Source organism: Labrus mixtus, chromosome 3, assembly GCF_963584025.1.
Source record: "Labrus mixtus chromosome 3, fLabMix1.1, whole genome shotgun sequence".
NCBI lineage: Eukaryota > Metazoa > Chordata > Actinopteri > Labriformes > Labridae > Labrus > Labrus mixtus.
Genome location: NC_083614.1, coordinates 24,157,386 through 24,178,956, shown reverse-complemented (window position 1 = coordinate 24,178,956; position 21,571 = coordinate 24,157,386). Strand labels below are relative to the sequence as shown.

The following is a 21,571-nucleotide window of genomic DNA, read 5'->3' as shown; positions in this document are numbered from 1 at the left end:
CATACACACACCAAAAATAAGAAAGTTAAACTTTGCTGTTAATGGGCAAGGTTGGACTATTATGCTACTGTCAAGCAAATATTAATTCAGTTTCAAGTATAAGTGAATTGGTTAATGCTGCAAGCTTTTTGCCAAAACAGTAGACATAACACACAAGGTAAAAACAAAGTGTAAATTAGATATCAACACCAGGACCAGTGATGTCATTAAGGTTTCAATCCAACATAAAGGTCCTTTAAATTAAAGTTGCTGCACCAACTCATTAGTGGATGAGACTGAACCCTGGTTGTAAGTCGAACTTTGGCTGGATGTTCTGTGGTGTATTGTCCTGGAAATACAGATCAGCATACTGCAGGATGTGGTCCACAGCACTTAGCAGAAGCACATCAGTGTTAGCATCCACATCCAACTCTGATGAGTAGTTCTTCACTGGGACGATGTAGGAGGTGGACATACCCAACAGAGCTCCAGCTTTAGCCATCTACACACACACACACACACACACACACACACACACACACACACACACACACACACACACACACACACACACACACACACACACACACACAATTCCATGCTAAATAAAATGACACTACGACAACAGAAAATGATTCTGGATTCTGGATACTATGAAACGATGAAGGTATAAGCTGGAAATATCTCACTACATTCTGTCTTTTTATGGAACTGTTAATGGCTTGAACAACTGTGTGAATGACAGTTCAATATAAACGTCATCTAAGACTGTGGAGACAATGAATAAAGTTATTAGATGCAATATGTGCTTTAACATAACCTCATGGATGGAATACAGCTGTTCAGTAACATATGAGATTTGATCTTTTTCTATGTTCTGTATAGAAACTTTTTATTTTATTCATATGATTGTTATTCATTTTTTTATATATCATTACCAACAAAACAAAGGTACTAACAACATAAATCATACAGGTGTGAGGACGTGTTGGTTATCAGAAGGCGATTATGAGAAAACAAAAAAGGAGAGAGAGCTCTTCGAAAAGTAAAAATAAAAACTAACAGTAACGTTTTAACGTTAATATTTAAAAACACATCAGTAGAATTTCATTTTCATTTTTAAAGGTTTGAATCACAGATCAAAAATGGGAAAATGTCTTCATGTTTGCATTTCTTTCTCATTGTGGACAATATAGAGAAGGTCCTGAATAGGATTCAAAAGTAATGTCACACTCTGGAATTGCACATCCAAAGTTTAATCCATCTTCAAAAATATAACGGTTCAAATATTTGGTTAATGTTGTTGCATCTTGAGTATTTACAGAGATAATAAAAGCCTGTGTTTTTTTCCTGTCTTTATTTACCTTTTAAGTTTTGATATTTTTCTCCTGACACATTATTATAGGATCTTATATGGACTTTTTTTTAACCTACCATGTCCTTGATGACTCTGCTTTCGTAAACCTTGGTGACATCTTTGGCCGTTTCTGTACAAATATAGTCTACGTGGGTGAGTAGAGCCACCTGGTGAACACCTAACAGACAGAACATGGTGCGGTCACGATGGCTTTCAAGGCAATTTATGAAGAAAAAAAAGAACATACTGGCAGTTCAACTTCAACTTCATTTGTAAAAAAAAAAAAAAAAAGATACAAGATGACTTACTTGCTTTAATTTTGCTTCTGATGTTGCAATAACAATAGGACAGAGTGGTTGTAATGTTCATGTCACATTGATCTGTTTAAGTGAAAACTCTATGTGTTCCACTGCCTGTGGCCCTTTCCTTACCCAGGTCACTGATGTGCTCTCGGAGCTGCTGGAAGGTGGTGCTGAGGCCTTTGGGGTAGGTCAGGACTTTAGAGGCGTCCACCACAAAAACAACACAATGGATCTTATCTTTGATGCTGGGCCGTTTCACATAGCCCACAGTCTCAGACCTCACCGGCTGGTCTGGGCTGAACTGGGGGAGCAAAAAGAAAAAGGTAACTTCATCGTGTTGTGTCAAAGTGTGCCAGCATTTGCTCATGTAAATATAATCTACAGCTGAGGTTGACTGGATTTTTCTCAGCTGGTTTTTATAACTGACTAAACTTAAGGCATGAAGGTGAAGTAATCAGAGCATCATCAGTGATGTTACAAGTCCTGCAGTGAATATAAAGAGCCAAACCTCATGGTCCATAGAGGACAGGTCAACAGCATAGACCGATCATAAAGACATGACAGCTCCCCAAAAGTGATGCCAAAACATTTGGGGCTCCCCCCTGCTGTCAGGCTGCAGTATAGAATTATAGATCATAATCACTGCCTCCTCCATGTTAACAAATAAGAAAAAAAACATATCTTGCCATACCATTAAAATAGCTAATAATAATAGAAAATATATACTAGTTAAAAAATAAAAAAATTTGCAATACTTTTTTTATTATATCCAGCAGAGGGAGCTGTTTGTTTAAGATTCTGTTATTTGACATCAGTAGCTGAAGAAGAGAGGAGTCAAAATAAGAGGAAGGATGTTTTGCACTTTTATTGTCACAATTTTAAATGAAATAGAATCGTATTTCTTCATGAATTGACTTAAATGTCATTTTTTTAAAGAAAAAATTGTAGAAAATCATGGTAAGATCTTATCATGAACACAATATCATGATACATATTGTATCCTGTCATGAGTCGAGTATATCGTTTAATCCAGATGAGACCTGAGTCAAACTAAAGAGTCAAAACACATGTTGTTTAATCTTCCCCAAAAATGGTTTCTGTCATACTTAGTTATATTTTGGCTGTTTTTGTCCAAGTGTTCACTTTTCTGAGAAGTTTAGTTTTTATTAATTATTTGATGTTTTATAAAGGCGTTTGACATCATGCTGGTGCTGTGTGCAGCAGGTTGGGAGAGTAAAGTCGGAACAGCAGGAGGAAATGTATAAACAGAGAGAGAGATACAGAACTTTCCATGTTTCATTAGGAAGTTGAACGTTGATAACCAGAGGGAAGAGGATATCAATACCATGGCTGTTCAAGCTGATGCCTACTGCACAGAAGATGCACATTATGTCAGTGCCCGACGTAGGGGAGTTACCGATGAGACATTTCAGACTGGAGCAACTGACTGACTCACACTGTAATCCTCAAAGCCTTGCTGCAGGCCTATCCAGCTCACCTTGTGTCCCTCGGGTACATGACCTTTGATGATGGACAGGACGTCATGGAGCGTCAGGCCCGTCATCTCTCCATCTCCTAGGCCCATAGCATCACACAGAACCAGTCCAGTAGGATCCTCTCCCTTCTGATCACGGATGTTGAACAACTTCAGCTGACAAACACAAGGAAGTTCATGGGATTGATGTGCAACGACTGTCTTGAGACAGTTTAGTGAAGCATTGCATTAATGTAGATTAAATCTGAATGTAAGTAATGTAAGTACTTAAACATGTTGAGTTCACTGATTTGATCTTAAAGACAACATCTGCTGATAATTACCATGAGATAAAAACACCAGATAAAGTTAGTTTGTGGACATTAACTTTAGTCAAAACGTATTACTGTGTAAGTTGATATCCCATAAATAACATCTAAGCTGTTCTAACTGTGTCAAAGGAGTAGAGGCACATCTAGACATGCTTTGGAGTGGTTGGTCAAAATTATTTTCACAAGTAAAGGAGAAAGAGACCTCCATGCTTGTTTATCCCTCAGTTCTTTCATTTGTAATCAATCAAGAAGAGGGTTAAAAGTGTTTCTTCCTTGGTTTTGTGAATTGGTCAGATACTTTCCTGAAGATTCCAGCAGAGCTGGACTAGCTAAGGCCCAAGCTCAGGTATCTTACTATTTTAAGAAGGGAATAATATGATACTGTTTCAGCACTTTGCCTCGGAAACACATCAGTGCTCCTCTTACCTTCTTGGTGAAGCTGGAAGAGGAGGAGCCCACCATGGCCCGGTTCGTTACTCTTCCATTAAACGCAGACTGAACCGAACTGACAAAGCTGGACTTTCCTGAACCGAGAGGTCCCAGGAGCAGCACCCGAGCCTGAGTCCCCTCCCCACACCTCGGTCTGTAGGAGCTGATGGTCTCCATCAGACTTGTCTTCTGCCTGGATTGTAATTTTAGACACTTTCTGTTTCTGTTCACACTTTGTTGACGTGGCAGGAGTGTATTTATGATTGAAAGGTATCGGGGTATTTCAAGCTCAACTTTATTTAAAATCCCAGTTTTTACTTACTCTTCAGTCCACTTCATGTCTCTCCATGGTGTCTCCAACTTCTGTTGAACTGGAGAGAGATCAAGAGTTGTCTAAGTCTAATAGAATACGTACTTCTGCTGTTTTTTTTACTCAACTCAGAGTTGAAATTCTCAGAGAAGAAAAAAAAAGTAGACTAATAAATAGTCCATTGCATTTGCAATTAAATGTATTTTTCTAGCTAAATTTGTTGCACGGTTAAAAAAGAAGGCTGTTTTTCATTGTGCCATCACTAAGGAGTTTTATTTCGGGTACATCTGATTGAGCCTTTTCTCTGATGAGTCTACCTTTCCGCATAAATTTGACTGTGTATTGAGCCCTGTATGACGACACGAGTCTTTTTGATTACTTGATTATGTGATTAAGTATTGTGCTTTTCCATGTTGTGTGAAGCACTCAACATGCCGTAATGTGTCTTTCTTTGGTGTCTACATTTTCTCTAGGTGGATGGTTCTATACTGCAGTTTGGTGTATAGTTCCATATGCTGTGGGATTGATGTTTACATTACATCTATCCCTTGACCTGTGTCGTACATTGTTGTGCTTTTTCTTTTAATTTCACCTTTTTTGAGATTTTTTCATTGCTCTCGATCTCTTTTTCTATATTATATAGCCGCCTCTATTATATCGCTCTCCTTTTTTTGACATGTCATTATGTCGATTTCTCCTGATGTTTACAGTCATGCTTTTACATTTATTATGGTAATCCTCCTGCTACTGCAGGTTATTGCTGCTGGAGTGGTGAACCATGCAAAATAATATTTCTTGTTTTTGCCTTTGTATTTGTAATACATATGCATAGGTCCTGTGGACCTACGTAAAATAACTTTGACTTTTTTATTAACGAAAAAAGATAATCAACTCAAATTATGATAACGTGAACTAACTCATAATCACAGTGAGCCAGAAACAATAGCGGTCAACAAAAAATACAGCAACCCAGCTCACCCCCTCTCTTCCAAGATTCAAGATTTTTATTTGTCACATGCTCATACAGATGTGCAGTGAAATGTAAGTAATGTAAATGTTTTGTTCCACTGAGAACAAAAGGTGAACAGGTGAGTTAAATCAATACATCTCCACCTATACCCATGTGACCCGATATCCCCCTACTCAATATAATCCTAATAAATGATATAATAATCAATAACCCAAAACACCAATATATAACAGACTACATACTTTAACCTTAAATAATTACTACAAAGATAATTACATTCATCCATGGCTCCAAAAAAAAGATTGTAGGTCTCTCAATTTTTCACAATGTCTTGTCTGAACTGTAAGAACTTTTATTGTCAGTTTACAAATGGAGGCACAAGCAGAATGAACACAACAAGAAACACAGAAACAGACATAACTCTTTCTGTCAGTAGTAAAAGACTCACTCAATGTTTTCCTGAAAACAGTTTGGCTAATTTTAGACAAATTAGAAGCCGTCACTGTTTGAGGCAGCCAAGACTTAAATGTACCCTGTGATCCTTTCCCACATGTCATGATGTTACACGTGTTACACAAAATAGCTTTTTATCACAATGCCTGACATTAAAAAAAACAAAACAGAAACTGCACACTTAATTCAAATTGTCATAAAATGTTCTTTTTGCATTAGAGCCCGACCGATTAATCTGCCAATGGATAATATCGGCCGATATTAGCTCCAGGGACAATCGGTATCGGCTAATTTTATCGCAGATATGCGCCGATATAACTAGATTTATTATCCAGTCAAATCGCCTTTCATTTGAGTATCAGTGGATTACACTAGCAGCTCTCTTTCACCAGCAGAGGGCGCAATAAGGATTATAACAAGCATCATCACTCTCCAGAGTGTCGAGCTGTGATTCACGTTCATGAGATGTTACTTTAAGTGTGAGTGATTGTGAGTGTGGGTGTCTCTGTGTTTAAATGTTTGGTATTATGTTTTGGATTTACCTTTTATTTTGATTTTGTATTATGATGATTAATTTATGTTTTGTAAGGACCCCCTTGAAAATGAGATGACGCATCTCAAGGGGCTATCCTTGAAATAAATTACAAATACTTTGCAGTTGAGTGGGCATCTTTATATATCTTCTCCACAAGCATTCGATAACTGCATGTGAGGGATCAACGCATCTATATATATATCTCTATCGCTACAGAACAAAGATAGATCTAAGAAAGATATCGGCTGATATATCTGAATTTTTCTCTTCCTATATAGATATTGGTATCTGTCGGGCACTAGTTTGCACTGTTAATGTTTATGAATAAGGTTTACAGGTTTGAAACTATTAGTGCATTAAAATAATTTCAATAGTGTGTGCCATAGTTAACAGTTCTTGTATTTGTCAAAATCTGTGGAAATACATTTTTTTTTGTAAATCTTAACATAAGTAAGTAAAAAAGTAGGCTTTGTTGAAGTTCAATCATGTTTGGTTAATAAAAAACTTATCATATGGAATGTAAACACAAAATATGTCAGACCCCCAAAATGTAAACTTTATAACTAAGCTTAATAAAATACAACTGTACTGGAATCTATTTCAGTTACCCATAAAGTTACAAAGAGTTAAAGTAATGAATACTGTAAGATCGAATCTGAGACCAGAGCAGCCCAGAATAAAGTGGTACAACATTATAGCAGCATTTAAGCATCACACCCTGAGCCGTACATCAGAACATAACAGCCACCATGTGACTATCATCAATGGTTTATCAAATATTGTCCTCCACCGTTTGAGTATTATAAATTCCAAGAGCTGCTTTGAAAAACTACCAGTTAAGAAGCACGATGCAGGTTTGTGCTGATAGATGATGATGATGGCTGCAGCATTCATACACCATTAAGTGTTTGTGTATCTGCTGAACAAACACTTCTTACTCTTTGGTTTTAATGTTGCTGACTCGGTCACTGATGTCGTCAAAGTAGTTATCAGTGAAGCGAAGCATCTGATTGACAGCACTGAGCAGCAGGATGTCACAGTTTGGGTTCACTTCCAACTCCTCGCTGTAGTTCTTCACCGGAACAACACAGGACAACGGCAGACCGAACCGACTGCTGGCCTCCTGCATCTGGATAACAAAACACTTTTTAAAAGCTAAAAATGAATTGTGCTAACTTTTCTAAGTTAAACATTCTTTATTTGTCTTACCAATGAGTAAAAGTTAGGTTATGAAATTGTTGTTTATGGCTTCTTACCTTTAACAAGATAAACAACTTTTAAACAAAACTTGCATGACCAATAAATGTAAATGATATGACTTTGATTACCTGCAATCCTACTGATGTATTAAGCTTCATAATACACATGATACGTGAAGGTTGTATTTATCTGATCAACTCTCAGCCTCGAAGATTATCTCTTAGATCTGAAGATTAAACTTCACAGGACATTTTTATACTTTTCTTGCGACTTTTTGATCCAACCAAAACAACTCGAGCGGCATTGTTGTGTTAGCATGCTAATGCTAGCTCTCTTTGTTTTGCTCGAAGCTTCACACAGCATGTAAATTTACACGAAATGACCGTGATCTAAAAACGCTTACTTGACATTCTAATAAGCAGTGAGTACAGTATGTTATTCTTCTTTTCTCTAGTCCCTCACTTACAAACAACTTTTATACGTAAGGGGATGAGCCAGCCGGCCGTCCCGTCCATGTAAACACGCTGTAGATACGGCTCAGACAACATCACAGACAGCAGGACTCGAGTGTTACACTCATTGTAGACAGTCATGACTCACAAAGTTATTTTCAGAGGATATAGAATAGAATAGAATAGAATAGAATAAAATAGAATATACTTGATTTCTGTTATATTTATGTGTAAAATGTCGCACATTCATCCTTTAAACATAAAACCTTAGTCCTCACCATTTGCTTAATGTACAAACTCTTGTAAACGTTTCTCACGTCCTCTAACACTAGAGGACAGGCTTCATCTACTTTGGTGAGCAGGATTAGCTGAGGGACTCCTGGAAACAACAAAGAAAGGACATTTCACTGGGTATTCTTTAGTGTCAGGTCAAAAATACAGAAGTACTCAAAAGCCAACAAGTCCAAACAAAGCTTCAATATAAAAACATGAATATTAACAATACATTTTAAAAAATACACAAGAAAAAAAAATATAAAGGATACCTGCTGCAAATGAAAAAAAAGTGTATTACAGCAAACATACTGCAAATACAGAACCAAACTTGTGCTCAGTTTTCTACAGATCAGCATGAACTGTTACCTCTGGCCCAAGATAGGTCTAAATGTTACTGACCAATCAAGTTGATCTTTTTGCGGATAACTTCCAGTTTCTCCTCCAGCTTTGAGGGCATGATGGAGACCTTGCAGGCATCAAGGACGTACACAACACAGTGGACCTTGTCCTTAAGCTCTGGACGCTCACGATATCCGTGGATATCCAACTGCAAAGAGGCAGAGGGGTTGAACTGAGATGTTCAGTAAAAAGAAAAAAGAAAAGTTTGTTTAAACTGAAGTCAACTCAGTGGCTCATACTTTTAATATCCTCTTACATGTGACAAAATGCTTTACCTGATAGCGATCTGGCACATGGCCCTTAAGTATGCTGATGATGTCATCCAAGCCTACCCCCGCCCCTGTGCTTTCCTCTAACCCCATGGTATCACACAAGATGATTGGCAGAGGTTTTCCTTCTCGCCCATCTTTCAAAGTGTAGGTGCGAAACTGTTGAACAAAGCAGAAAAGGAACAAATCACAAGGTTTTCATTTTCAAATCAGTCTCTAATGTCATTAGTGACTTAGTCACTAATGGAAATGATTAATAGTCGGACTGTAACCTGTGTGGTGAGGCTGGTGGTGGAGCATCCAGCCATGGCCTGATTGGTGACGTGGCCTCTGAACACAGAGTTGAGAGAATTGAAGAAGCTAGACTTTCCAGCTCCAACTGGCCCAATTAACAGGACCCGAGCCTTGGACACAGAGTTGACTAATGGTCTGTAGGTCCTTAATTTATCCATCAGCTCTGTTCTCTTCCTATAGAATCAAGAAAATGCTGATTGAAAAACAATTTGTACATACATCAAATCAGTGATAACCTGAAAGCTAGGACTGAGTATGGCACTGTATGCCCTGCCAAGCACATCCTCGTTGCCTATTATGCTGTCTAAAACACTTTTGTTATTTCATCCTAATAATCAACATGACTGTTTCTGAAGATCATTCTTTTTCTTACTTGATATATTATAGTACATTAAATCATAAGATATCCAGCTTACTCAGTTTCCCAGATTACAGTTCTCCATGGGCTCTCCAGTGCGGTCATTTCTGTTTAAAAAAAACACAAAACAACTTTTTAAAACAATGATCTCGTACCATCCACAATGTTTAACCTTTTTTCCTTGGTGAGGAGTTTCTATAATACACTGACAACATATGTAAGGAATAATTCATAGTGAGCAGGTTGACAGAGCAGGACACTCATAGTGTTACTGTGTTGTTTAAAGCTCCTGTGAGGAGTTTTGAGCTGGTTATGAAACACAATGAAATAATTTCCATACACTGAATTTTAATGCCTGACAAGGTGATTTACAGCATGCTGCCGAAACAGCCTTTTTAAAAATAATTTTCCACGCAAAAGGTTAAATTTGGGAAGCATGTTAAACACTTATAGTAAAGAAGGATGAGATTTTCATTATAAAATAAAATAAAAAATCTTCACTTGTACATGTACAGCAAAGACGTAGCCCCTTGCCCACAGGTGGCGCCAAAATCAACACAACCCAGAAGTTTCCACGTTCCTCACAGGGGCTTTAAGCTAATTTAAAGATAATTCATAGTTTCATTTATTTTTAGACAAACCAGATTCAGTTGGTGTCAGACACAACTACACTCCTACAATAAATCATGATAAGGTAGATTTTTTGATTCCTAGTGTTTCAATATCTCTGATAGCACGTCCATTGAGTTCATCATGTTTGGCACTCAGCATAAACCTCCCTCAGCCCTTCTTGACAATGTTTTACGAACACCTATCATGCCTAGAAAAGTGGTGGACAAACCATGCTGCTCCTATGAATGCCATCCATCATTAGAGTGGGGAATCTTCAGCCCTGGCTAGTGGCAGGTGTCTGCATTACAGCTTAGACAAAACATTTGTCCAGAAGTTTGGGTCACAGACTTGTAATTCTGATGCCGACTAGCAAGGGTGAAGATGTTTGATCATTTAGTTGACTAATTGTGCACATCCCTACTGCAGGCAGCAATTTTGCTGCTGACTAATAAAAACCTGGTTTTCCTGCAAGTTATTATTATTCCCACAGTAAGTTAAACCTTCATTGGCGGTCCCTAACTGCCTTCTACTCTAGATTTTTAGATATATAATCAAATGGGGTTGCTAATGAGACAGAGGACTAGGAAAATGCAAGCTTCTGTTGCATTACATCATAATCAACTTTTAGTACTTTTAGCCATCTGCCTGATACAAGACACAACAACTCTTCACCACCTCTTCCTCGTTTGCTGTACCTCAAGAATATCTCGACAAATAACAGAAAAACAAGATATTCACTTTTATGAACTCACCTACGACTTGGTAAACTTCACACTCAGTCATGTTGAGGTCATTGCCATGCATTTCTGCAGCAGTGAAGTTGTAATAATTCCCTGGATTGCTGTGGACCACGGGTTTGCTTCCAGTTACCAGAACCAATGCTTCTCCAAAATATGGCCCAGAATTACCAATCATTCTCACTGCATTAGCAGGGCCTGTGACTGGATATTTGAGGAGCTTTTCTCCACTGAACGTGAAAAGGAAGGCCTGATCATCATGCACATACTGTTCTGACTGACTGAATGGTTGTTTGGTGTAGCCTCCAAAAACATAACCAGAGGCATTGAAGCCCACAGAGACTGTGGGACTGCGGGTGTCACATTGTTGGTGGAAGGCTGGACCGGTGAAGCCATGGATGCTGGCCTTGTACAACAGCTGCAGATTGAATCTTCCCAGCTGGGCGCAGATTCCTCTCTGCTGGTTTCTTGTAAGTCTAGGGTTCATGGTGGACAGCTGGTCAGTTTTGTAACTGATGCTGAATAAATCTTCAGTGGTACTTTGGTGTCTAAATAGAAAAAGAAACAGATTCTTTATAATATAAACAGTAAGTTAGTAAAATGATGGTAATGTAAATGATTAATTGTAAAACATTGTATTAACACTTCTGTATGTGCACATGTGTGTGTATGTATGTCTATATAGCCGTTTTCACATAAGCACTCCGGATAATATCTAGATAATTATACGACGCTATTATGACAATATTTTCCTTTATATCAATGCTATGTGTAGTCCAATGGAATGACAACATCCACACCAGAACGGAGAACAACAGAAAACATAATGCAGCCGTTTAATTATGTGCACGGAGATCGTAGTGGTCGCATGCAGACACTCTGCACCGTGCAGCAGACACAGTATATAAACGTCATTCCCTTCCTATTGGTTTGAGATTAATTCTTTGGCGTATATGCTGCTGTGTTCTCACGTCACCACACCATACACAATCCCTCCGGGTAATCTCAGAGTTTTTCAGGAGATTTCTGTGTGTGTGAAAAGGGTTTATGTAGCCTATGTATTAGAGGTGCGTGGAAAAAATTGATACAGTATAGTATCGCAATATTTTGTTTGCTGATATGAAATTGGCTCATGGCCCCAAAGTATCGATATTGTTATTATATTAATAGCAAATATGCTTCTTTAATTTGTAATTGCTGAAGGGGTTGGACAATTAATTTGGAGCAAGTTGCATTGTTAAAAAATCAGTTTGATTACACTGAAATACTAACAGTCCAGATTGTAAGGTGTATGCAGCCTTTTACAGGGTTTTACTTTGATCACAGTGTTGTTAATTTTGGAGGCTTGACTTCCTTTGTGTAGAAGTAATAAGACTGAAGTGACATGAATAGACTGAGAATGTTTTCTTATTAGACAAAACAGTTCTTGATTTGGACATAATATGCAGTTAAAAAAGTTAAATCACAATATATTGTATCACAATTCTAAGTAGACTATCATGATAATATCGTATCGTGGGGCCACTGGTGATTCCAACCCCTAGTACAGTATGTATGTAGGCCTATGTATATTTGTATGTAGGTACAGTTTGAGCTCTGAATCCGAAATGCTCATTTACAGATTAATTTGCTTTAGATACCACACATATACCCTTATGTCTTTCGGTTTTACCTCTTCATTTGATAAAATATGCAAAATATGCTTTGTCAGTCTCATAGGTAATAGTTATAGTTCAAAAATAACAACCCCACCTTGTCCCTACATTCATCATCAGGGTGTGTCAAACCTGTTTGAAACTACAGTCCAACATCACTCCTTATTTCAAATGAACTATATGTAACTTTCAAAACAGAGCTTTCGCAGAAAAACCGACCCGAGGAAAACAATTACAGCCTACAGGCAACACAGATAAACAATGAACATCTGCTTTTTCACATCAGTTAACCGTTCGCTTAATGGGCGATAAAAAACGATTTATGTAAAAAGTTAGGCTACATAATAGGACCCACATGCACATGAAAGAGAAGAAAGAAATGGTTACTCAAGTTCCTACCACTGGATTTAATGGTGTTACTAAAAAAATCCGTTTATCCAACAATCTGTGGATAGCAGAAGCTCTACTCCGACCCTGTCTTATAACTTACTAAAAGTGTAATATTAAATAAAACTCTTTGTGTTTGCATCCTTACCTTCTTGTCTTGTAAACAGCTAAGGAGGTGGCTGGACCGTTTCAGTGAAGAGATGACTGTTGGACAGACAATAAACTACAGTAGGCGGGGACGGGCTTTCTGGTAAAATGAAACTGAAAGTGACCTCACTTGAATAATTTTGCTTCAGTGTAAGTTTAATCCTTAAACTATGGAAGCCCATTTCCGCCAGTTAAAAAAATAAAAATGAAAATTTGGCTTTGTTGAGATTTTTTCAATTCAAATTCAAAATTACGAGATAATAAAGTCATAATAATGAGATGAAAAGCCGAAATTATGAGATAAAGATCAAAATGTTCTCTTTGTTTTTCGTGTCCCTTGCTCAAGTGGTTTATTCCGTGACTTCTGCTCCAGGGGCCTGTATGTACAGTCCTTGAATGTAGTCTTCAATGTGACCACGATGCATCCTTGAATGTCTTAGTTATGTATTTATTGACTTATTTATTTCTGTTGTCCTTAGACTGAGCTTTTTATCTGGCCCTTGTGGGTGTCATTGCCCAAACAGACCACACGAGGGTATTATCGTGCCAACGCTTACCTTTGCCAAATACTGATTTGTTTGTTGTCTCTGATTAATCTCCTTCTGTTGTTTGTTTGTAAATGTCTGCATTGTCTGGGTGGACTCTGGAACCAAATTGCCCTCTGGGATAAATAAAGTTGTCTAAGTCTAAGAAATTCTGAGATAAAAAGTCGAAATTACGACTTGGTAAGTGTGCATGTGCTCCAGCTGGCATTGCAGTCCCCGCATCCCCTCACTTGCCCAGCCATGTAAACGATATGCAATCCTAAAGCAGTTCAAGCAATCCTAATTCTGCCAAATGTAGTAAACGATAGATGCATAATAAATAGTTATGTCTTTTAATCTGTTTGTCGCTGGAACTAAACACATTACATTACTGTTTACGTAGCATTGACTGTATACCGTTTAACTGTCAATGTGTCACAGTCGACTTTTTGTCATAATTTCGACTTTTTATCTCATTATTTCGACTTTTTATCTCATTATTATGACTTTATTATCTCATAATTTTGAATGAAAAAAAATCTCAAAAAAGCCAAATTTTCATTTTTATTTTTTTAACTGGAGGAAATGGGCCTCCATAGCTTCCATATTAAACAGAAACGTCAAGTTAAGTATGTGCGAAATCAAGATCTAGCAGATCTACAGTATAGACTCTAGACCTTACTCTTTGTTGTATTATTTACAAAGACACACATTAATCCACAAGATTTTTTTTAAATATCAGATTTAAAATGTGAATTTACAGACGATTTTAGCATTCAGACCGACTAAAGAAGCAGTGCAAACAATAAGAAAAACACAATTGCTTGTCGATATCTATGTTCTGTTCTAACTTTTTGATAAAGCTTCAGTGAAACATGAAAAACACATGCTCCCAACCTTCAGTCCCTTTTTATAAATGAGATGAATTTGCAGAACTGGGCTTACCATGTTCTACTAAGGGGTGATGTGAAGGGCAGTCACTATGCAGGTAGCTCTCAGGGCAAGAGTCTGAGAGAGCATCATAATACAGTCATCAAGTATGACAATATTTTCCCATCTTTTCTATCATATATATGTAACATTATCAATATATGAACCTGATGTTTTGCTCCTGCTGATTCTCATTAAGTGTATATTCCCTCTGGCCTAACTTATTACACGTGTTGACCAGCTGTCACTTTAATGTTGCCTGAGATAATAATGAAGCAGAAAGCTGTATGAAGTTACCTTCAAGCAAGCACACATTTCTCTCAACATCTTTACCTATGGCTACCAAACAGTAAATATGATCAGACATGATGTTGAACAGAAAGGCTGACTTGCTAGCCAGACTTCGAATCTTTCCACAGTGTTTTCACGGAAAAATAACGTTATGTAAATTAGCCATGTGCTGCACATTGCGACTCATTGAATCAGGTTTCATGCTTCTTGCGGTCGGCGCGGCGATATTGCGCAATCGCGGTCGGCGCGAGAATGGTCCGCGGAGGATCTGAGCGCCCAGCCGCCCACCTCCGAGATTTTGTAACAACGCGGACGGGTTCATGCCGACCGCGTTGCAATGATTGGCTACAGGGGCCAGAAGTACTTTCTTCGTGCCGTGTTGAGCAATCAGACCGCAATCAGTATGAAACGACTCGACGTTTGCAGTAGTAAAAGACACCTTAAAATAAATGACTAAAGTCAAAGTCTTAAAGTACCCATTTATAAAAGCACTTACGCATCAAAAGTATCTGGTGTTAAAATGTATTCAAGTATAGTAACAAAAAGTAACCAAAAGTACGAGACAGCCAGACTTCTTTGTCAGAGCTTAGCGGAGCGGCATTCTGCTGTCGTGCTGGAGTCTGAGAGAGATGAAGGAGCAACCATGGTGTCACAATCTGAAGACATGGCTGGATATGTTTTAATAAGAGCACCCACCTTCATTTGTTTGATCTAACGTGAACATGCATGGCCCAGATAATCAGAACTGATGATTAGAGACTGGCGGTAACATTCAGGTTCTATATTGTAACAAGCAAAGAGGTGTCCAACATGTGGTGCAGTAGAAGTATCATTTTTAAAGATAAAATGTAGTGAATTAACTGTAGAATGAAAAATACTCTAGTAAAATACAGATTTTCTAAAAACATACTAAAGTATTCCCAAGCAAAGTTATTATATTTTGTTATTTTACAACCCTGTTGTAAACTAACTCTCTGAACTGTTAAAAAAAAAAAAATCTTGTCTAACATGTGCCACCTATTGATTTTTTTCAACATCTTGCATAAAAGATAATAAACACCTCCAAAATGGTTTTTGGACATTTGTAACCAGACTAAAAATACTTTCACAAATCAGTTCAGTTTTAAAGTCTGCATTTACTGACCTCTAAACCATCACCTCAAAAAAAAAAAAAAATGAATACAAAACATTCCTGAGAGAAATTGAGAATTGTCAAAATAAACTTGACATAAAATGATAATTTATAACATGCTTTTAAAATAGCCTTTTTATGAAGCAAAGTAGTCATTGAAATGAATAGAATATGGTTCATTTTATTGCAAAATTCATTATTATAAGAGGAGATTCACCAGGAGAGCTACCTGCATAAAGAGCATGACACAGCTGGCAGGAGCAAGTGATGTCAATAACATCATACACACACCAAAAATAAGAAAGTTAAACTTTGCTGTTAATGGGCAAGGTTGGACTATAATGTTAAGTCTAACTTTGGCTGGATGTTCTGTGGTGTATTGTCCTGGAAATACAGATCAGCATACTGCAGGATGTGGTCCACAGCACTTAGCAGAAGCACATCAGTGTTAGCATCCACATCCAACTCTGATGAGTAGTTCTTCACTGGGACGATGTAGGAGGTGGACATACCCAACAGAGCTCCAGCTTTAGCCATCTACACACACACACACACACACACACACACACACACACACACACACACACACACACACACACACACACACACACACAATTCAATGCTAAATAACATGACACTACGACAACAGAAAATGATTCTGGATTCTGGATACTATGAAACGATGAAGGTATAAGCTGGAAATATCTCACTACATTCTGTCTTTTTATGGAACTGTTAATGGCTTGAACAACTGTGTGAATGACAGTTCAATATAAACGTCATCTAAGACTGTGGAGACAATGAATAAAGTTATTAGATGCAATATGTGCTTTAACATAACATGGAATACAGCTGTTCAGTAACATATGAGATTTGATCTTTTTCTATGTTCTGTATAGAAACTTTTTATTTTATTCATATGATTGTTATTAATTTTTTTATATATCATTACCAACAAAACAAAGGTACTAACAACATAAATCATACAGGTGTGAGGACGTGTTGGTTATCAGAAGGCAATCATGAGAAAACAAAAAAGGAGAGAGCTCTTCGAAAAGTAAAAATAAAAACTAACAGTAACGTTTTAACGTTAATATTTAAAAACACATCAGTAGAATTTCATTTTCATTTTTAAAGGTTTGAATCACAGATCAAAAATGGGAAGATGTCTTCATGTTTGCATTTCTTTCTCATTGTGGACAACATAGAGAAGATCCTGAATAGGATTCAAAAGTAATGTCACACTCTGGAATTGCACATCCAAAGTTTAATCCATCTTCAAAAATATAACGGTTCAAATATTTGGTTAATGTTGTTGCATCTTGAGTATTTACAGAGATAATAAAAGCCTGTGTTTTTTTCCTGTCTTTATTTACCTTTTAAGTTTTGATATTTTTCTCCTGACACATTATTATAGGATCTTATATGGACTTTTTTTTAACCTACCATGTCCTTGATGACTCTGCTTTCGTAAACCTTGGTGACATCTTTGGCCGTTTCTGTACAAATATGGTCTACGTGGGTGAGTAGAGCCACCTGGTGAACACCTAACAGACAGAACATGGTGCGGTCACGATGGCTTTCAAGGCAATTTATGAAGAAAAAAAAGAACATACTGGCAGTTCAACTTCAACTTCATTTGTAAAAAAAAAAAAAAAAAAGATACAAGATGACTTACTTGCTTTAATTTTGCTTCTGATGTTGCAATAACAATAGGACAGAGTGGTTGTAATGTTCATGTCACATTGATCTGTTTAAGTGAAAACTCTATGTGTTCCACTGCCTGTGGCCCTTTCCTTACCCAGGTCACTGATGTGCTCTCGGAGCTGCTGGAAGGTGGTGCTGAGGCCTTTGGGGTAGGTCAGGACTTTAGAGGCGTCCACCACAAAAACAACACAATGGATCTTATCTTTGATGCTGGGCCGTTTCACATAGCCCACAGTCTCAGACCTCACCGGCTGGTCTGGGCTGAACTGGGGGAGCAAAAAGAAAAAGGTAACTTCATCGTGTTGTGTCAAAGTGTGCCAGCATTTGCTCATGTAAATATAATCTACAGCTGAGGTTGACTGGATTTTTCTCAGCTGGTATTTATAACTGACTAAACTTAAGGCATGAAGGTGAAGTAATCAGAGCATCATCAGTGATGTTACAAGTCCTGCAGTGAATATAAAGAGCCAAACCTCATGGTCCATAGAGGACAGGTCAACAGCATAGACCGATCATAAAGACATGACAGCTCCCCAAAAGTGATGCCAAAACATTTGGGGCTCCCCCCTGCTGTCAGGCTGCAGTATAGAATTATAGATCATAATCACTGCCTCCTCCATTTTAACAGATAAGAACAAAAACATATCTTGCCATACTATTAAAATAGCTAATAATAATAGAAAATATATACTAGTTAAAAAAAAAAAAAATTTGCAATACTTTTTTATTATATCCAGCAGAGGGAGCTGTTTGTTTAAGGTTCTGTTATTTGACATCAGTAGCTGAAGAAGAGAGGAGTCAAAATAAGAGGAAGGATGTTTTGCACTTTTATTGTCACAATTTTAAATGAAATAGAATCGTATTTCTTCATGAATTGACTTAAATGTCATTTTTTTTTAAAGAAAAAATTGTAGAAAATCATGGTAAGATCTTATCATGAACACAATATCATGATACATATTGTATCCTGTCATGAGTCGAGTATATCGTTTAATCCAGATGAGACCTGAGTCAAACTAAAGAGTCAAAACACACGTTGTTTAATCTTCCCCAAAAATGGTTTCTGTCATACTTAGTTATATTTTGGCTGTTTTTGTCCAAGTGTTCACTTTTCTGAGAAGTTTAGTTTTTATTAATTATTTGATGTTTTATAAAGGCGTTTGACATCATGCTGGTGCTGTGTGCAGCAGGTTGGGAGAGTAAAGTCGGAACAGCAGGAGGAAATGTATAAACAGAGAGAGAGATACAGAACTTTCCATGTTTCATTAGGAAGTTGAACGTTGATAACCAGAGGGAAGAGGATATCAATACCATGGCTGTTCAAGCTGATGCCTACTGCACAGAAGATGCACATTATGTCAGTGCCCGACGTAGGGGAGTTACCGATGAGACATTTCAGACTCACACTGTAATCCTCAAAGCCTTGCTGCAGGCCTATCCAGCTCACCTTGTGTCCCTCGGGTACATGACCTTTGATGATGGACAGGACGTCATGGAGCGTCAGGCCCGTCATCTCTCCATCTCCTAGGCCCATAGCATCACACAGAACCAGTCCAGTAGGATCCTCTCCCTTCTGATCACGGATGTTGAACAACTTCAGCTGACAAACACAAGGAAGTTCATGGGATTGATGTGCAAAGACTGTCTTGAGACAGTTTAGTGAAGCATTGCATTAATGTAGATTAAATCTGAATGTAAGTTGACTATGTGTTAAAATCTTTCATTTCAACGGTCAGTTCAATCTGTAGCCAAAACATGCCTTAAACATGTTGAGTTCACTGATTTGATCTTAAAGACAACATCTGCTGATAATTACCATGAGATAAAAACACCAGATAAAGTTAGTTTGTGGACATTAACTTTAGTCAAAACGTATTACTGTGTAAGTTGATATCCCATAAATAACATCTAAGCTGTTCTAACTGTGTCAAAGGAGTAGAGGCACATCTAGACATGCTTTGGAGTGGTTGGTCAAAATTATTTTCACAAGTAAAGGAGAAAGAGACCTCCATGCTTGTTTATCCCTCAGTTCTTTCATTTGTAATCAATCAAGAAGAGGGTTAAAAGTGTTTCTTCCTTGGTTTTGTGAATTGGTCAGATACTTTCCTGAAGATTCCAGCAGAGCTGGACTAGCTAAGGCCCAAGCTCAGGTATCTTACTATTTTAAGAAGGGAATAATATGATACTGTTTCAGCACTTTGCCTCGGAAACACATCAGTGCTCCTCTTACCTTCTTGGTGAAGCTGGAAGAGGAGGAGCCCACCATGGCCCGGTTCGTTACTCTTCCATTAAACGCAGACTGAACCGAACTGACAAAGCTGGACTTTCCTGAACCGAGAGGTCCCAGGAGGAGCACCCGAGCCTGAGTCCCCTCCCCACACCTCGGTCTGTAGGAGCTGATGGTCTCCATCAGACTTGTCTTCTGCCTGGATTGTAATTTTAGACACTTTCTGTTTCTGTTCACACTTTGTTGACGTGGCAGGAGTGTATTTATGATTGAAAGGTATCGGGGTATTTCAAGCTCAACTTTATTTAAAATCCCAGTTTTTACTTACTCTTCAGTCCACTTCATGTCTCTCCATGGTGTCTCCAACTTCTGTTGAACTGGAGAGAGATCAAGAGTTGTCTAAGTCTAATAGAATACGTACTTCTGCTGTTTTTTTTACTCAACTCAGAGTTGAAATTCTCAGAGAAGAAAAAAAAAGTAGACTAATAAATAGTCCATTGCATTTGCAATTAAATGTATTTTTCTAGCTAAATTTGTTGCACGGTTAAAAAAGAAGGCTGTTTTTCATTGTGCCATCACTAAGGAGTTTTATTTCGGGTACATCTGATTGAGCCTTTTCTATGATGAGTCTACCTTTCCGGATAAATTTGACTGTGTATTGAGCCCTGTATGACGACACGAGTCTTTTTGATTACTTGATTATGTGATTAAGTATTGTGCTTTTCCATGTTGTGTGAAGCACTCAACATGTCGTAATGTGTCTTTCTCTGGTGTCTACATTTTCTCTAGGTGGATGGTTCTATACTGCAGTTTGGTGTATAGTTCCATATGCTGTGGGATTGATGTTTACATTACATCTATCCCTTGACCTGTGTCGTACATTGTTGTGCTTTTTCTTTTAATTTCACCTTTTTTGAGATGTTTTCATTGCTCTCGATCTCTTTTTCTATATTATATAGCCGCCTCTATTATATCGCTCTCCTTTTTTTGACATGTCATTATGTCGATTTCTCCTAATGTTTACAGTCATGCTTTTACATTTATTATGGTAATCCTCCTGCTACTGCAGGTTATTGCTGCTGGAGTGGTGAACCATGCAAAATAATATTTCTTGTTTTTGCCTTTGTATTTGTAATACATATGCATAGGTCCTGTGGACCTACGTAAAATAACTTTGACTTTTTTATTAACGAAAAAAGATAATCAACTCAAATTATGATAACGTGAACTAACTCATAATCACAGTGAGCCAGAAACAATAGCGGTCAACAAAAAATACAGCAACCCAGCTCACCCCCTCTCTTCCAAGATTCAAGATTTTTATTTGTCACATGCTCATACAGATGTGCAGTGAAATGTAAGTAATGTAAATGTTTTGTTCCACTGAGAACAAAAGGTGAACAGGTGAGTTAAATCAATACATCTCCACCTATACCCATGTGACCCGATATCCCCCTACTCAATATAATCCTAATAAATGATATAATAATCAATAACCCAAAACACCAATATATAACAGACTACATACTTTAACCTTAAATAATTACTACAAAGATAATTACATTCATCCATGGCTCCAAAAAAAAGATTGTAGGTCTCTCAATTTTTCACAATGTCTTGTCTGAACTGTAAGAACTTTTATTGTCAGTTTACAAATGGAGGCACAAGCAGAATGAACACAACAAGAAACACAGAAACAGACATAACTCTTTCTGTCAGTAGTAAAAGACTCACTCAATGTTTTCCTGAAAACAGTTTGGCTAATTTTAGACAAATTAGAAGCCGTCACTGTTTGAGGCAGCCAAGACTTAAATGTACCCTGTGATCCTTTCC

General features: G+C 37.6%; 3 protein-coding genes across 3 annotated transcripts; all 3 read right to left on the bottom strand.

Annotated features, from left to right (window-relative positions):
• Nucleotides 1–94: 94 nt before the first annotated feature.
• LOC132967266 (interferon-induced protein 44-like) lies at nucleotides 95–4,264 on the bottom strand. The gene is made up of 6 exons (XM_061034105.1): nucleotides 4,196–4,264; nucleotides 3,871–4,066; nucleotides 3,137–3,289; nucleotides 1,768–1,939; nucleotides 1,414–1,514; nucleotides 95–481 (listed from the first exon to the last, which is right to left on the bottom strand). The coding sequence occupies exons 1-6, from the start codon at nucleotides 4,210–4,212 to the stop codon at nucleotides 263–265; spliced, it is 858 nt and encodes a 285-aa protein (XP_060890088.1). The 5' UTR covers nucleotides 4,213–4,264; the 3' UTR covers nucleotides 95–262.
• Nucleotides 4,265–7,071: 2,807 nt separating this feature from the next.
• Nucleotides 7,072–13,033, bottom strand: LOC132967249 (interferon-induced protein 44-like). Its single transcript, XM_061034104.1, has 8 exons — nucleotides 12,929–13,033; nucleotides 10,754–11,286; nucleotides 9,448–9,496; nucleotides 9,010–9,205; nucleotides 8,744–8,896; nucleotides 8,469–8,640; nucleotides 8,072–8,172; nucleotides 7,072–7,270 (listed from the first exon to the last, which is right to left on the bottom strand). The coding sequence occupies exons 2-8, from the start codon at nucleotides 11,223–11,225 to the stop codon at nucleotides 7,076–7,078; spliced, it is 1,338 nt and encodes a 445-aa protein (XP_060890087.1). The 5' UTR covers nucleotides 11,226–11,286; nucleotides 12,929–13,033; the 3' UTR covers nucleotides 7,072–7,075.
• A 2,888-nt stretch (nucleotides 13,034–15,921) lies between these two features.
• LOC132967234 (interferon-induced protein 44-like) lies at nucleotides 15,922–20,135 on the bottom strand. Its single transcript, XM_061034103.1, has 6 exons — nucleotides 20,067–20,135; nucleotides 19,742–19,937; nucleotides 18,959–19,111; nucleotides 17,606–17,777; nucleotides 17,251–17,351; nucleotides 15,922–16,341 (listed from the first exon to the last, which is right to left on the bottom strand). Exons 1-6 carry the CDS (start codon nucleotides 20,081–20,083, stop codon nucleotides 16,141–16,143), a joined length of 840 nt encoding a protein of 279 aa, XP_060890086.1. The 5' UTR covers nucleotides 20,084–20,135; the 3' UTR covers nucleotides 15,922–16,140.
• Nucleotides 20,136–21,571: the final 1,436 nt, after the last annotated feature.

Bases quoted from the DNA above. Each gene is read 5' to 3' on its own strand.
- LOC132967266 (XM_061034105.1), bottom strand. The intron at 3,290-3,870 runs GTAAGAGGAGCA...TGTGTTTGTCAG, and splicing joins CTTCCAGCTTCACCAAGAAG to CTGAAGTTGTTCAACATCCG. The intron at 1,515-1,767 runs GTAAGGAAAGGG...TCTGTCTGTTAG, and splicing joins AGAGCACATCAGTGACCTGG to GTGTTCACCAGGTGGCTCTA.
- LOC132967249 (XM_061034104.1), bottom strand. From the start codon at position 11,225: ATGAACCCTAGACTTACAAGAAACCAGCAGAGAGGAATCTGCGCCCAG. The intron at 8,173-8,468 runs GTCAGTAACATT...TGTTGTTTCCAG, and splicing joins CAAAAAGATCAACTTGATTG to GAGTCCCTCAGCTAATCCTG. The intron at 7,271-8,071 runs GTGAGGACTAAG...TTTGTTATCCAG, and splicing joins GTTTGTACATTAAGCAAATG to ATGCAGGAGGCCAGCAGTCG.
- LOC132967234 (XM_061034103.1), bottom strand. The intron at 19,112-19,741 runs GTAAGAGGAGCA...TGTGTTTGTCAG, and splicing joins CTTCCAGCTTCACCAAGAAG to CTGAAGTTGTTCAACATCCG. The intron at 17,352-17,605 runs GTAAGGAAAGGG...TCTGTCTGTTAG, and splicing joins AGAGCACATCAGTGACCTGG to GTGTTCACCAGGTGGCTCTA.